Source organism: Mirounga leonina, unplaced genomic scaffold, assembly GCF_011800145.1.
Source record: "Mirounga leonina isolate KUSES-001 unplaced genomic scaffold, KU_Mleo_1.0 Mir_151, whole genome shotgun sequence".
NCBI classification, from domain to species: domain Eukaryota; kingdom Metazoa; phylum Chordata; class Mammalia; order Carnivora; family Phocidae; genus Mirounga; species Mirounga leonina.
The window spans coordinates 100,720,457-100,737,327 of NW_023270377.1; the positions used below are offsets into that span (position 1 = coordinate 100,720,457).

Sequence of the window (16,871 nt, forward strand, 5' to 3'; positions counted from 1 at the left end):
GAAGATGGGAATCTTTCTTTTTATGAAGCTCTCCTGGTGCTTCCGACATATGGCCAAGTGTGGTGACTCCTGCCTGAGACATCAGCTAGTCAAGCCTGATTTCACAGAAGAGGAAACTGAGTCTGAGCCAGTGCTTTACCCCAAGTTAAAAAAAATTAGCTTAGGGGCACCTGGGTGGCTCAGTCGTTAAGCGTCTGCCTTCGGCTCAGGTCATGATCCCGGGGTCCTGGGATTGAGTCCCACATCGGGCCCCCTGCTTGGCGGGAAGCCTGCTTCTCCCTCTCCCCCTGCTCATGTTTCCTCTCTGTCAAATAAATAAAATCTTAAAAAAAAAATTAGCTTATATGGCAAAATTGCTATGAAACTTGGATTATGTGAGGAGCAATGGTCCCAGAAGTGTTTATTTTTGCCTAAGTCCTGACTCTGAGAAAAATTGGAGGGAGATCTTAATATTTTATCTTTGACCTCATACTCTTTAGACTGTTAGCGGCTGGCTCAGCGGCTGGCTAAGGCAGCTTAGACATGCTCCGCAAGAAGGGGTCTCCGTGAAGTTCGTCTTAGTTTTGTGTGTCTTGGGCATCTGAAACCGAATCACACACATCCCTGCAAGGTCAGGAGCCTGGATCGTCTTAACAGATACCAAGACTTTAGGGATTTCCTGTTTCTAGTGGAAAAAAGGAAACATCAAGATAGTAATCTGCGTTCTAATAATCTGCACACTTTTCCCTGGCACAGAGGTATGCAGTCATATCAGGACATTCTGACTTCCTGCGTCCAGGGAGTCCCTGGAACTACTGCTGGTTTTAACCTTGAAAGCTCAGAAATGAGCAACTGAGATGCTTTATGGTGTTATTCAGAGATTTGCACTGGGTAGTGGGGGTTTTGAGGGTCATGAATTTGTCTCTTTGGAAAGGAGTTAAAAGGACACTGTGTGAAGCATAGGTCAATTTTCACATATTGTATATTTTAAGATAACTGTTAGTACAAATGTAAGAACCTAACATTAAACATTTTTTCCTTTTTTGTTTTGAAATTTAAAATCATTTGAAGAACCAGTAGCTTTTAATCGGCAGCATGAGGCTCTTTTTTTTTTTTTTTTAATTTATTTTAAAGAGGGAGAGGGTGTGTGGGAGTGGGGAGGGGGCGGGGCTGGGGGGAGAGAGAGAGAAGCAGACTCCCTGCTGAGGGCAGAACCCCACACAGACCTCCATCACAACCCTGAGATCATGACCTGAGCCCAAATCAAGAGTTGGATGCTTAACTGACTGAGCCACCCAGGCACCCCAGCATGAGGCTCTTTTTAAGGGTATTCTTCAAAGGTCCTGTAAGTTCAAATTGATAATCTCAGTTCAATTTCTAAATTTTAAAAAATTTAAATTACAGATTATTAAGATATAATTCACATACCATGATATTCATTCTTTTCAAGTGTGAATTCAGAAGTCAATTCAATGACTTTTTAAGATATTCACGCAGACGTGCAACCATCACCATTATATAATTTTAGAACAATTTTCTCAAAAAAAAAAAAAAAGAAAAGAAAACACCCTACATATTAGTAGTCTTTCTTTCTCCATTGCTGCCTCCCTTGCTTCCACTCCTGGTCCTTGATAACCACTTTCTGTTCTTATGGATTTGCTCATCTAGACATTTCATATAAATTGAATCATATAATATATGGTCTTTATATCTGGCTTCTTTAACTTAGCATAATGTCTTGAAAGCTCACTATGTTGTAACTTGTATCAGTACTTAGTTCCTTTTTTTTTTTTTTTTTAAGATTTTTATTTATTTGAGAGAGAGAGAGTGAGTGAACATGAGGGGGGGCATGACAGGACAGGGAGAGGGAGAAGTAGACTCCCCACTGAGCAGGGAGCCCGATATGGAGCTCAATCCCAGGACCCTGAGATCATGATCTGAGTTGAAGGCAGATGTTTAACCGATTGAGCCACCCAGGCACCCCTTCCTTTTTTTTTTTTTTTTTTTTGATTCTTATTTATTAGAGAGCACACGCTCACGCATGCGCTCGAGTTGGGGGGAGGGGGAGAGGGAGAGAGAGAATCTTAAGCAGGCTCCACACCCAGCACGGAACCCAGTGTGAGGCTCCATCTCATGATGCTGAGATCATCACCTGAGCCGAAATCAAGGGTTGGACACTTAACTGACGGAACCACCCAGGTGCCCCAGTACTTCGTTCTTTTTTATCATGGAATAATATTCCATTGTCTGGATATGCTAGGTTTTCTTTATCCATTCATCAATTGATGGACATTTGGATTGTTTCTACTTCTTTGGTTATTTTGAATAATGTCACTATGATCATTTGTGTATAAATTTTTGTGTAGACCTATGTCTTAAATTCTCTTGCATAAATATATTGAGGCACGAAACTTGCTGGTCTTATGGTAACTGTATGTATAACTTTTTGGGAACTGCAAAACTGTTTTCCATAGCATCTGCACCATTTTATAATCCTATAAGCAATGTATGAAGGTTTCAATTTCTCCCTATCCTGGCCGACACATGTCATTGTCATTGCCATTAAAGTGGTATCTCATTGTGGTTCGGATTTGCATTTCCTCAATGACTAAAGATGTTTGGCCTTGTTTGATATGCTTATTGGCCATTTGTGTATCTTCTTTGGAGAAATGTTTATTCAGGTCCTTTGTGTATTTTTAAATTGGGTTATTTGTCTTTTTATTGTTGAGTTTTAAGAGTATTTATATATTTGGAATACAAGTCCCTTATTAGATATATGATTTGTAATTATTTTCTCTCATTTTATGGGTTATCTTTTCACTTTCTTGATGGTGTCCTTTGAAGCATGAAAGTTTTAAATTTTGATGAAGCCTAGTTGTGCTTTTGATGTCTTATCTAAGAACAAATTGCCAAATCCAAGGTCATAAAGATTTACACCTATGTTTTCTTCTTAGAGTTTATGGGTTTTAGCTCTTACTTTTCAGTCTTGATCCATTTTGAGTTAATTTTTGTATGTGATGTGAAATACGGGTCTAACTTCATTCTTCTGCATGTGGATATCCGCCTAAACCAGTACTAATTCATTTTTTTTTTTTTAGCACTAACAGTTTTTCTGTTTCACAGCTTTTATATTTATTTTGTTTTATTTGTCCTTTCAGGGTATCTTTTTGGCAAATACCTACACACATACATATGCATATACATACCTATTAAGATACACACACACACAGACACACACACACATTTCTTTATTCTCCCTTTATTCTCATATACTTTACTTGTGCAAAAGGTAGACTTATAATCTGGAGATCTTTATGTATCTGTACATAGTTCTCTTTGTCATTTTTTATAGCTCCATCGGTGGGCACCTTAATCATTTGCTGTCACACACAGTGCCACAGGGATCACCTTGTATGTTGTTGTAGATTAGATTCCTGGAAGCAGGGTGGCTGGGACCCAGGATGAATGCTTCTCCAGTGTTCTTAGATCTTGCCGTATTCATCCCTGTAAAGACTGCACTATTCACCTCCCACCAGCCATGTACAAAGGGCCTTTTCCCCAGAGTGTGTTATCCGGGGGTGGGGTTTTGCCAATCTGGTAGGTGAAAAATGCTATCTCCATGTAGTTAACAACTTCCATTCTCTATATTAAGTGCGGATGAACATCTTTTCGTATGTTTAACGTCATATGTATTTATTTTTCTGTGAATTGTTTATGTCTGTTGCCACATTTTCCCCATTGGATTGTTGATCTTTTTTCCTCCCTGTTTCTAGGAACTGTTTAAATATAGCTCTTTGTGATGTGGGTTCAAATACTTTCCCCTGTTTGTCATTTGTCTTTTTTTATAGTGTGTTGTGCCATACGGAAGTTTTTAAAATTTTTTATGTAGTCTAATTTATCAATTTTTTCTTACATGGCTTCTGGATTTTGAGTCATAGTTAAAAAGGCCTTCCCTACTTCAAGGTAATAAAAGGATTTCACCCATGTTTTCTTCTGGTGCTTGATGGGTTTATTTCTATATTTCATTATGTGTATATTTAATCCTCTTAGTCCGTCTTGCTAATTACTTTTCAGATGAGTTTTATACTTCTGTTGATTATGTATAAGAGCTTCTGTTTCTCACCCTTGCCCATGTTTGTATTATAATTTTATACTGAGAATAATATTGCCAGTGTTCTTTCTGCCCTGTACTTGGACTCCTCATCTACAAAATGGGAATTTCTGCTCTTGTTTAAAAACAAAATAAAAAGTGGTAGAGCTGAGAACAATAAAGAACAGAAGTGTTATATGAGGAGTTATTTTTATTTCATAGTGCTTTGTACATAGTGTGATAATGCTAGGCACTCAGTAAATACTCAGTTGATTGTAGGCAAAGTGCCCATATATTGAAATGTATTTTTTTGGGCAGATTTTCTTTCCCTTAAAACTTTGTTCATTACTGATAATGCTGTTTATTTCCTCAGTTTGTAGAAGACTATGAACCTACCAAAGCTGACAGTTACAGAAAGAAAGTGGTTCTTGATGGAGAAGAAGTCCAGATAGATATTCTGGACACGGCTGGACAAGAGGATTATGCAGCCATTCGAGACAACTACTTCCGCAGCGGGGAAGGTTTCCTCCTCGTGTTCTCAATCACAGAACACGAATCATTTACAGCAACTGCCGAATTCAGGTATGTTTCAAGTGAAATAGCCTCCGGACTCCAGGAGGCTTTTTGCCTTTCTTTCTCATGGGTTTGGCTTGGCAGGACTTTTGGGCTGAGCACAGTAGTAGAGGGTTGAGCTTGTTATTAGGAAGAATTCCATTAAAGAATTTTCTGCGGCTTTTTGAATCTTGGGACATTATAGTCCACCATTTGTTATAGTCTCTTTGGGTTTCCCTGTTTTTATAATTCCTGAATATAAATTATCTGAAGAATCTGTTGTCCCTAGAGAGGACGAAGCCATTCCGTATTCTCAAGAACCTGTAATTTTGTTTTTGTATAAGTCCTAAGGGACAGTGATTGATGAGTTCACTATTTTTATCTTTTTTTTTTTTTTTAAGATTTATGTATTTGAGAGAGAAAGCAAGTGAGACAGAGCGAGCGAGCTAGCAAGAGCATGAGCAGGGGGAGAGGAAGAGGGAGAGAGAATCTCAAGCAGACTCCCCGCTGAGCACAGACCAAGATGGGGCTTGAGCTCAGGGCCCTGAGACCATGATCTGAGCTGAAATCAAGAGTCAGACGCTTAACCGACTGAGCCACCCACGTGCCCCAACTATTTTTAACTTTTTTATAATTTTACCAGAAAGGTAATAATTTTGATCTATTTTGAGGTTGATGAAACATTGTCAGGAGAGTGAAAGATGTGGGTCCGAGTGACCATTTGCTGCCACTTTAAGGACTGTTTAGCCTAGGCGAGTGGAAAGAGCCAACCTTTAGAATCTGACAGATCTGGGTTTGAATCCTGGCCCTGCCCCTTAGCAGTTTTGTGACCCTGGGCAAATTTACTCAGCACTGGAGATTCTGTTTCTCTATCTGAAAATGCACTTGTTAGTTGATGAAATGAAATGAAATGATGCTTTAGGCTGTAAATTCTTCAGGGTCGACACCATGGCCACCTGCACCATATGATGTCCCCAGGCTTTCTCACAGGGTGTGCGCGTGGTGCTTACATAGTGTGTAAAATATTAACTGCTATAATTCATTTTAAACGCAGTAGTTAAAGATACCTGAGGTTCATTTTTTTATCAAGAAATAGTGAGCTGTTAGGCATCATCCTTAGAGGATTCTAATGGGAAGGGCGTCTTTCTCTTTACCCCATATGCTTTTCGTTTCTCTTACACAGTTGTATTTTCTTTTCATCTACTCTCCTTATAAACATGTCTGTCCAGATGACTTTTGATTTTAAGAACCAGATCTAGAGTCTAACAAGGAACTAAAAAGGGGGGAAAAATCAGTATTTTTTTTCATTCTTTAGCAAGTTATGGTCAGAAATCGAGGGATCAACCAAAAATAAAAATTGAGGAAACTAAATATCCCTCCAAGATTTGGGAGGAGGCATCAGTGAGCCAGGGAACCCTCAAGGGGTGATTCCAGCTAAACCAGCAGAGTGAGTGGAAGGTAAACAGAGTAGCTCTCCGTTGCTGTGCTGCATAGTGTTAAGTCTTCAAAGGTAGAACATCTAAATTCTCTGGTCCTATAGTGTGGGTGTTGTGATCAGTTAAATGACCAGGACTCTTATGAGCGGTCCTATTAATTTTCAGACTTTCCCAACACACCTAGAAGTTTTCTCTATGTGGGAATAGCCCCGGTATTCGTAATTGTGTTTGCAGCTACATAATCCTGTTTTTATCTGTCCTTGAGGATAAAACAGGACAGATGCACACACTTCCTCATTTTCCTGCATGTCCTGAGCCTTTTTATGTCCCATCACCCCATGACTCACTGAGAAAGGAAATGGTGAGCAGTGGAAGAGTCCTGTCCAGAGAACAGACGTCCTGTCTCCCCACGCCACCACACACACACACAGATAACATTCGTGCATTTCCAGAGATTTGGAGCAGGGTCTCACCTCATCTTGGGAGATGGGTTTTGGGCATTATGTGAGAACAGGGATCCTTAGAAGAAAAAGGACAGATGACTACTTAAGAGAAAAAGAAAGGGCAAGTGAGTTCTTCTGACTTGGACTCTGGACATTCAGATAAAAGTCACAGGGCTGTCCAGGTTTCTTATGGCATTGGAAACAGAAGAATGGAGTAGAGTATCTGAGCCTTTGTGGTTAAACTCACGTTATGCCTTTTAGCGGTTTTCAAACATAGCATTGCTGTATTTATGGGAAGGTCCCAACATAAAACGTTCATATGCTTTATCTTCCTTAAAACTTTCCCTGGACAATATTCAATAAGCTAGAAAAATAGGTTTTTTTTTTTTTTTTTTAAGATTTTATTTATTTATTTGAGAGAGAGAGAATGAGAGAGCACATGAGAGGGGGGAGGGTCAGAGGGAGAAGCAGGCTCCTCGCTGAGCAGGGAGCCCGATGCGGGACTCGATCCAGGGACTCCAGGATCATGACCTGAGCCGAAGGCAGTCGCTTAACCAACTGAGCCACCCAGGCGCCCGAAAAATAGGTTTGTAATAGGAGACCAGACTTGGTACTCCCAGTTTTGATTTAATATATTTATTAATGAGGTAATTTTACAAACCTCTGCATGATTAATGAACCAGAGAGCTATCAGTTTTTCTCATTCATAGTTGTATTGATCATATAACTTCTAAATGTTCTTTGACCTCTGTTGGTTAAGCGGCTGCCTTCGGCTCAGGTCATGATCTCAGGGTCCTGGGATTGAGTCCTGCATCAAGTTCCTTGCTCAGCGGGGAGCTTGCTTCTCCCTCTGCCTGCCGCTCCCCCTGCTTGTGCTCTCGCTCGCTCTCTCTCTAGCAAATAAATAAATAAAATCTTAAAAAAAAAAAAAAGTGTAGCCTATAGCAAAGCTACTTAAAAGCAATTTTTAAGCATCTACTTTTCTTTTTTGTTTTTCTTAAAATATTTGCTATCTGATACTTAAATTGACTCTAATGGAAAAACTTAAAAATATTTTTATTATTATGAAATGTGTCCTATATCATATAAAAATCAATGCAGATCTCCACAAAATGCACTTTTGAAGGTGTCTCTTTTTGGAATATTTTAGAATATAGAAGTAGAAATGTCTTTACTAGACCAAAATAATGGAAGTGGAATATTTAATTCTTGTAATACTTGGTTTTTGATTAATAATTTTAGGTAGCTGATAGTTTTAGTAAAGGTGAAATTTAATGTGGATTATTTCCTTCCTTCCTTCCTTTTTTTTTTGTACTTTGTAGTAGACAAATACTACACACTAAAATATGATTACTCCTTAACATAGCTGACCCCATTCTGTTGGCTGTAACATTTACTGTATCTAAATGCAAACTGTGGGGAAGCAGGTACATACACAGATCTAGATATAATTAAACAAAAGTTTCACAAAACTACACTTTATGTAATACTCGAGATTCCTTCTGATGTTTCTGTTCTATTCTATAATATTCTGTTTCATTGAGGACAGTAATTACTGGTTGTGACTCATTAAACTGCTTTCATGATCTAATAGACTACCGCCTTCGTTATGAGAAACACTGATTTCATGGCTGTTATTCTCACAAAGAAATCATACCATTTTTGCAGGGGAATTATTAAGCACTTCATGTATGAAGATACTTCTCTTAACTTGTTTGTATCCCAGAGGTTCCCAAGTTGTTCTTTTTGTTAAAAAGTTTTGGTGCCTAAGCATAAATTGGGGACCCTGTTGAAATGCAGAATCCTGGGCTCCTATTTAGACATCACTTCTGTGGGACTCCTGTTGGGCCCAGAAATCTGTGTTTGTGATGAGCACCCCACATCTTTCTGATAGAGGCAACTGAGAACCAGGCTTTGAATCTAGGGAGTGTGTCCTTGGAACATGCCCTGAGTGTAACAAGTCTTTCTGCCCTAGGACAGCCTTTCATTTTAGAAGCATCAGTGTATTTGAGTTCTTATTCTAGCTTTCTTAGCTGTGTTGTTTGGTTTTGTTTGTTTTGATGCTATGCCTTAGGGAACAGATCCTCCGTGTTAAGGCTGAAGAAGATAAAATTCCATTGCTTGTCGTGGGAAACAAGTCCGACCTAGAGGAGCGGAGGCAGGTGCCCATTGAAGAGGCTAGGAGTAAAGCAGAGGAGTGGGGTGTGCAGTATGTGGAGACATCGGCTAAAACTCGGGCCAACGTGGACAAGGTAGGTGTGTGCTCTGCGCATGTTTCTTAGAAACAGCAGAACGTAGACATCTCGTCTGTTTGGTTTTGAGGGAACCGTTTACGGAAAGTACGGGAGGACTGATTTTTCCAGATGTCTCAGCCAGTGTAGTGAGAAACCGTGGGAGGGTTTGACCCTGGAGTTCAAACAACCCAGAGTCCTCTCACTTTGTCATGAGCCTTTGTTGAGTATGCTTAATGTTGGCATGGCCCTTGGAAATATGGCAAGATGAGGCGCTGGCTTTGTGCAGACCGTGTGGGTAGGATGGACATAAGTAGCTTCCCTGTGCTCTCATCTGCTATGGCCTCTTGTTTTTCAGGAGCAAGTTCTTTTGCAGGTTCTCAGAAGGGACCCCAAAGACACACAGCATATCTTGATTTTGCTGTCATTGGTTAGATTTACTCTTTTCACCTTGCTGGCCACTGGCAGAACCAAGGTGTTCTGTCTTTATATAACTTATATATATAACCCAGTGAAAGGGTGACCTTGACAATGATGAACGTTGACAATTTTTGAAAATCCACCTACCAGTGATTGCTATTGTTAGGTTTTGGGGTTTGTTTTTTGTTTTTAAGAATTAAGGTTCAGAGTGGTTGCCACACAGTTCAAGTAGACAGACTTAGAGTTGTGGCTTTTCCTTCTACCTTCACCTTGTTTGTTAGCTCTTACTTCATGATCCATGTTCCTGTAACATCTAAACTTATTTCACTTTGGCAGCCCAGCAGCGGCTGTATCTGCTTTGTCTTATGCAGCAACAGCATCTGAATTCCCCAAAGTGCTTCATATGTTGCTCTTTCTTAGGGGGAAATAATTCTCCTTCTTACCTGAAGAGGGACAGATTTGTAATCAAGCTTACTTTAACTTGAAGTGATGCTAGAAGAACATTGGTATTTAGAATGTTAGTATTAGAAGGGACTCAACTTTATTTAAAAAAAAAAATCTATTCAAGAATAATTGACATACAATGTTATATTCATTTCAGGTGTACAACAAGTTGATTTAACAATTCTATATATTACTCAGTGCTTACTACAATAAGTGTGGTCACCATCTGTCACCATACAGTGTTATGACAATAGTATTGACTATATTCCCTATGCTGTACTTTTCATTACTGTGACTTATTTATTTCATAACTGACAGTTTGTACCTCATAATCCCCATCACCTAATTCACCCATCCTCCCACCCTCCTCCCCTCCAGCAACCACCAGTTTGTTCTCTGTATTTATGAGTCTGTTTTTGTTTGTTTCTTTTGTTTTTTAGATTCCACATGTAAGTGAAATCATATGGTATTTGTCTTTTTCTGTCTTATTTCACTTAGCATAGTACCCTCTAGGTCCATCCATGTTGTTACAAATGGCAAGATCCCATTCTTTTCTCATGGCTGGGTAATATTCCATTGTGTGTGTGTGTTTGTGTGTGTGTGTGTGTACCACGTCTTCCTTATCCATTCATCTGTAGATGGACACTTGTGTTGCTTCCATAATTTGGCTATTGTAGGGCGCCTGGGTGGCTCAGTTGGTTAAGTGACTGCCTTCGGCTCAGGTCATGATCCTGGAGTCCCTGGATCGAGTCCCGCATCGGGCTTCCTGCTCGGCAGTGAGTCTGCTTCTCCCTCTGACCCTCCCCTCTCGTGCTCTCTCTCAAATAAATAAATAAAATCTTTAAAAAAAAAAAAATTTGGCTATTGTAAATCATGCTGCTATAAACATCAGGTGCACATGTCTTTTTGAATTAGTGGTTTCATTTTCTTTGGATAAATACCCAGTAGTTACTGGATCATACAGTAGTTCTATTTTTAATTTTTTAAGGGAACTCCATACTGTTTTCCACAGTGGCTACACCATTTTACACTTCCACCCACAGTGCACAAGTGTTCCCTTTTCTCCACATGCTCACCAACACTTATTTTCTTGTCTTTTTGTTACCAGCCTGACAGGTGTGAGAGGTGATCTCTCATTGTGGTTTTGATCTGCATTTTCCTGAGGCTGAGTGATGTGTCTTTTCATGTGCCTGTTGGTTGTCTATACGTCTTCTTTGGAAAAATGTTTATTTGGGTCCTTTGTGGATTTTTAATGAGATTATTTAGTTTTTAGGTGTTGAGTTGTAGAAGTTCTTTATATATTTTGGACATTAACCCCTTATCGAATATATGATTTACAAATACCTTCTCCCATTCAGTGGTTGTCTTTTTCTTTTGTTGATGGTTTCCTTCCCTGTGCAGAAGCTTTTTCTTTTGGTGTAGTCCCATTTATTTTTGCTTTTGTTTCCCTTGCCTGAGGAGACAGATCCATAAATATGTTGCTAAGGCTGATGTCCAAGAAATGACTGCCTATGTTTTCCTTTTTTTTTTCCCCTCAGGTTTTTGTTTAAATTCCAGTATAGTTAACATAGGTGTAATATTAGTTTCAGGTGTACTATATAGTGACTGAGCACTTCCATACAACACCTGGTGCTCGTGCCTATGTTCTTTCTTTTATGAGTTTTATGGTTTCAGGTCTCAAATTTAGGTCTTTAGTCTATTTCAAGTTTATTTTTCTGTATGGTATAAGAAAGTGGTCCAGTTTCATTCTTTTGCATGTGGCTATCCAGTTTTTCCAGCACCATTTATTGAAAAGACTGTTTTTTCCCTGTTACATATTCTTGCCTCCTTTGTCTTAGATTAATTGACCATATAATCATGGGTTCAATTCTGTGCCCTCTATCCTGTTCCACTGATCTATGTGTCTGTTTTTGAGCCAGGACCATACTGTTTGGATTACTAAAGCTTTGGAAGTATATCTTGAAATCTGGGATTGTGATACCTCCAGCTTTATTCTTCTTTCTCAAGATTGATTTGGCTATTCAAAGTCTTTTGTGGTTCCATACAGATTTTATGATTATTTGTTCTAGTTCTGTGAAAAATACTATTGGTATTTTGATAGGGATTGTACTGAATCTGTAGATTGCTTTGGGAAGTATGGACATTTTAATAATATTAAATCTTCTAGTCTATGAGCATGAAATACCACTCTCTTTGTGTCATCTTCAATTTCTTTTATCAATGTCTTATAGTTTTCAGAGTATAGGTCTTTTTCCTCTTTGGTAAAATTTATTCTCAGGTATTTTATTCTTTTTGGTAGGATTGTAAATGGGATTGTTTTCTTAATTCTTCTTTCTGCTACAATTTTAGTTTATAGAAACACAACAGATTTCTGTGTATTAATTTTGTATCCTGTAACTTTACTGAATTTATCCATTCTAGTAGGTGTGTGTGTGTGTGTGTACCCCTTATCGAATATATGATTTACAAATACCTTCTCCCATTCAGTGGTTGTCTTTTTCTTTTGTTGATGGTTTCCTTCCCTGTGCAAAAGCTTTTTCTTTTGGTGTCGTCCCATTTATTTTTGCTTTTGTTTCCCTTGCCTGAGGAGACAGATCCTTTTTTTTTTTGTGGTATCTTTAGGGTTTTCTATATATAGTATCATGTCCTCTGCAAATAGTGACAGTTTTACTTCTTTTTAAATTTGTATGCCTTTTATTTCTTTTTCTTGTCTGATTGCTATGGCTAGGATTTCCAGTACTATTTTGAATAAAAGTGGTAAGAGTGGACATTCTTGTTCCTGATCATAAGGGAAAAGCTCTCAGTTTTTCACCATTGAGTATGATGTTAGCTGTGGGTTTTTCAGATATGGCCTTTATTATGTTGAGGTATGTTCCCTCTAAATCCACCTTGTTGGGAGTTTTTATCATGAACAGATGTTGTATTTTGTCACATACCTTTTCTGGGTCTTTTGAGATGATCATGTGGTTTTTATCCTTTCTCTTTTTTATGTGGAATGTATCACAGTGATTGATTTGCAAATATTGAACCACTCGTACATCTCTGGAATAAATCCCACTTGATTGTGGTGAATGATTCTTTATTGTTGAATTCAGTTTGCTGATATTTTTGTTGAGTATTTTTGCACCTGTTTTTCAGAGATATTGGTATGTAGTTTTCTTTTTAAGATTTATTTACTTATTTGAGAGAGAGAGAGCATGGGGAGAGGGGCAGAGGGAGACAGAGAGCATCTCAAGCTCCCCACTGAGCACAGAGCCTGATGGAGCCCAGTGCCATGGAGCCCGATGTGGGCTCGATGTCACAACCCTGAGATGATGACTTGAGCCTAAATCAAGAGTCGGACGCTTAACTGACTGAGCCATCCAGGTGCTGCTGTAGTTTTCTTTTTTTGTGGTGTCTTTGTCTGGTTTTGGTATTAGGGTAATGTTGGCCTCATAGAATGAATTTGGAAGTTTTCCTTCATTTTCTTCTTTTTGGGGGAATAGTTTGAGAAGAGTAAGTATTAACTCTTCTTTAATGTTTGGTGCAATTCACCTGTGAAGCCATCTGGTCCTTGACTTTGTTGGGAGCTTTTGGGATTACCAGTTCAATTTTGTTACTAGTAATCAGTCTGTTCAAATTTTCTTTTTCTTCCTGATTCTGTTTTGGAATATTGTACGTTTCTAGGAATTTATTCATTTCTTCCAGGTTGTCTAATTTGGTGGCATATCGTTTTTTAATATTCTCTTATAATTCTTTGTGTTCTCTGGTGTCAGTCGTTATTTCTTCTCAGAAAGGGTTCACTTTAGAAGCACTTTGGCAGCATCTACAATATAAATCTGTCTGTGATGTGATGTCTGTTCACTTGTTAGCTATTTTTCCTTCATATTATTTCTCAGCTCTTATGTTGATTCCTGTGCTATTCCAGATCTCTTTCTTTCTATCAAATTGTTTCCTAGATGTAGGAACACACAGGAAATCCAGACATGTATTTTATTTAAAAAAAAATCGGGAAGGCTTTCTTGGCATGGAACCATGGATATGTAGTTTTTTGACAGTATGGTAGTGGTTGGGGCTGTTGCAGGGCACCTTGCGTCTCCCCTTCCTCCACTGGACCAGCTTGACCTGCCAAACAGGACCCAGCAGAAACTTATGACTGGCAGCATTGTATTCACTTGTAAACAGTTTACACGAAAGGACGGGAGGTTGTTGATAAGATCAGCCCATGGACAACTTCGTCATCATTTTAAGTTGGACACATTCCATTCGCCTCCTGCCTTTGCTGTTAGAACAAAAAGGAAAAGCTATAACATCTGAAGCTGTTCACTGCTGCTCTTGTAGGTGGGGTGCTTAGGTCACTTAGTGGGGAAGGAGGTCTTTTTCTGTGCCCAGAGCTGGTGGTAGATGCACAGGGAGTCCCCCCACTCAGAAAGCTTGGTCTTACTTTTCACCAAGAAGGTATGTCTATGAAAATAGAAGGAGCTTGTAGTTTTGTGTGAACATCCAAAAATTACAGCCTACGCTCGGTCTCACGTCATTCCCTCTGAGGAATCTGAAATGTTTCTTTGTAGGAGGCTTATTTTGTCTGCTTGGGTATCATTGGCACTTTGGCACAATTGCTGGTAGCAGAGGGCAAAACCCAAACTATTGTGGCAAATGATAATTTGTATCTGAATGACACACTGGCATTCAAAGGACAAGCCTTATATCAGTTCTTGATAAAGTTCCTTTCAGCAAACATCACAAGGAACGAACAGTGGCTATTCCTGAGAATGAGGGCAGGGGCATGGGCGTGGGAGGGTGTGGGACAGCACCTCTCTCCTCCCCATTTCCCTAGTTTCCTGGTACAGGAGCCTGAGTTTGTTTATGCTTTATCCCCCATCTCCCCACCCCACCGTGTTCCAAGTCTGCTAGTTCTGCTGGGGAAGCTGTCGGGCATAATGACGTTCCTACCTTTTTAAGGTCATGATAAGGATTACATAGTAGTATCTGAGAAAGTACCCAGTAGCAGGCACTCCTATTCTTAACCTTGCCTGGTGGTTGGAAATGCTAGAAAGTCTGATGCGAATTTTGGCACAGGGTTGATAAAAATAAGTTTGCTTTATGCTTTAAAATGTAACTAGATAGCCTGCTTAGTGGAATTGCTTCATGAAATCATTAAATGGCTTTTTCCTCTCTATTCTTTACACTCCTTCCTCCCCGCCCCAGGTGTTCTTTGACCTAATGAGAGAAATCAGAGCCAAAAAGATGTCTGAGAACAAAGACAAGAACGGCAAGAAAAGCAGCAAGAACAAGAAAAGTTTTAAAGAAAGATGTTGCTTACTGTGAAAGCCAAGATAGCGGATGAAGTTAATCCCCGCTAAGGACATAGGGCGGGCTCATTAAGAGAAGAGTATAGTCGACTCCTTGGTGTGTTCCCTGCTCTCCCCAATCTCATTCACGCATACTTCTTTAAGTGGGGAAAATGTTTGTGAATCAGTGACTGGCGGAAGAAATAAGCCCTTGTCCATGCATTGGAACAGCTACTTTGTCAGGAAGTTCTGAAGTTTCCTTCTTCCTCCCCTTCTCCCTCCCAAAAGTTTAATCACATATGTAGTGTATAGGTAAGAAATAAGTGTTAATTAAAAAGAAATGTACTGTCATAGCATCTTATTTCTCTCCCTAGTTTTATAACATCACTATCTTTCGTTTTGAAATAAAAATGTCTTATTTTATTAGGTTTTGGGGAGGGGGTAGGATAAAACTCTCTCTCTTATCAGCTTACCAGAAGTACTCAAAAAAATCCATTAAGCTCTAATAAAAATTCAGAGATTTTTTGGGATAAGTTTCTTGGCAATACCTTGTGGATCTGAAGCACAGCAAAAAAAAAAATAAAAATAAATATGAATTGGGCTGAATAGGTCAGTGACAAGCTCATAAACCCTTCACAGATATGAAAAATGAAAGTTGAATTCTTCATATTTAAATATTAGCCAATTATAGCCTGTGTTGGCTATTTCTTTCCTGTAGCATCCTGATTTTTGTGTAGAAGCTTCTTTTAGCAGATTAAGTGAAGACTCAAGAGTAGTATACTTTATAAATGACACACTTCTCTAATCAGATTAAGAATATAACTTTGGATACATCCTCTCCTAATTGCCAGACATGGTTAGGTCCTTCCTCCTCTGCTGGTAACCAATATCTATCCTTCTGGCCAACCTCTCTGCATGTAGAAGTCAGGAGAGCCTCTTCTTTTAATTCTTTTCAGTATAATGAGTTCTTCTGAACAATGTGATGAGTTGAAATTGTATTCTCAAATCATGAAGCCAGAGCTGTGCCAGAGTCTGCTACCTCTCATAGAATTGCTCTGTAATTCTAAATTTAAAATTAGGAGAAGCGGGAAAGGATAAGATAAGCCATTGCCCTTTTACCTCTGAGAATTGGCTGCTACTTCTAATATAATTTTCTTCTGAGACAGTCATAGAGCTGGTTAGAAAAAGGCTTTTATTGATGAGATATTGTTAAAGCTTTCTTTTATAGATATTCTCAATTTAGCAACCAGAAAATTTTTCCTCAGGAAAGGAGTACTGTGATTTAAACCCAGTGTTCACATTTTCCCCCATTTTTCGGAAGTGACATTTCACATATAGGTGCCAAAAGTGAATTGGGGTGGGGAGAGTGGGAACCTTTCAAATTTATAGTTACTACAGAAATTGTGGAAATTATGATCTGGCTGGAAAGCAATCTTGTATCACCTCCTAAAGAATCATGGTCTTTTTTAATAAAAAAAAAAATCAGACAAATACACTTTTTCAAGGTTTCAGCCTTTTTATTTTCCTCTCTTGTCGTACATGTAAAATGCAAGTATTAGAGAAACTGACAGTAACTTACTCATTATTGATCTTGTTAGATGTTCTACTATATCAGACGAACTTTATTTCAATTCTTTGAACTGGGCTGTGGGAGATAAAATTTAAGTATAAACAGTAATTTTAACTTCACCATCTTTCCTTTGGGAGAGAGGACTACTCTGTCTTCGTAAAGTTTAAAATCTTGAAGTTAATCACACTCTCGAAGTTTTTGAGACAACCTTTTTCTTTTCATTACAGTTTGATACCAGTTGCGGTCAATAGTAGGTAGATTTGGAAGATGTACAAATATATTAAAGATAGTATGAATTGTTTCATGCGCTGGAAATTATTCCTGGCATGTACTATTAGTATATCTCTAAAATTATATTTAACTGGATAGCAATCAGAAATGCATCTTCCTAACAAAATAATTTATACATACGAGGTGGTTTTACATAGAAAAATAA

At 38.7% G+C, this 16,871-nt stretch overlaps 1 protein-coding gene across 2 annotated transcripts in view; it reads left to right on the top strand.

Annotated features, from left to right (window-relative positions):
- RALB (RAS like proto-oncogene B) overlaps window positions 1–16,360 on the top strand; it is a 44,539-nt gene extending 28,179 nt beyond the window's left edge. For both annotated transcript variants that reach the window (XM_035008203.1, XM_035008204.1), the window contains exons 3-5: window positions 4,443–4,651; window positions 8,575–8,752; window positions 14,783–16,360. In XM_035008203.1, the coding sequence (XP_034864094.1) occupies window positions 4,443–4,651; window positions 8,575–8,752; window positions 14,783–14,902 (507 nt within the window). In that variant the 3' untranslated portion in view covers window positions 14,903–16,360. The remainder of the gene's footprint in view (window positions 1–4,442; window positions 4,652–8,574; window positions 8,753–14,782) is intronic.
- The last annotated feature ends 511 nt before the right edge of the window (window positions 16,361–16,871 follow it).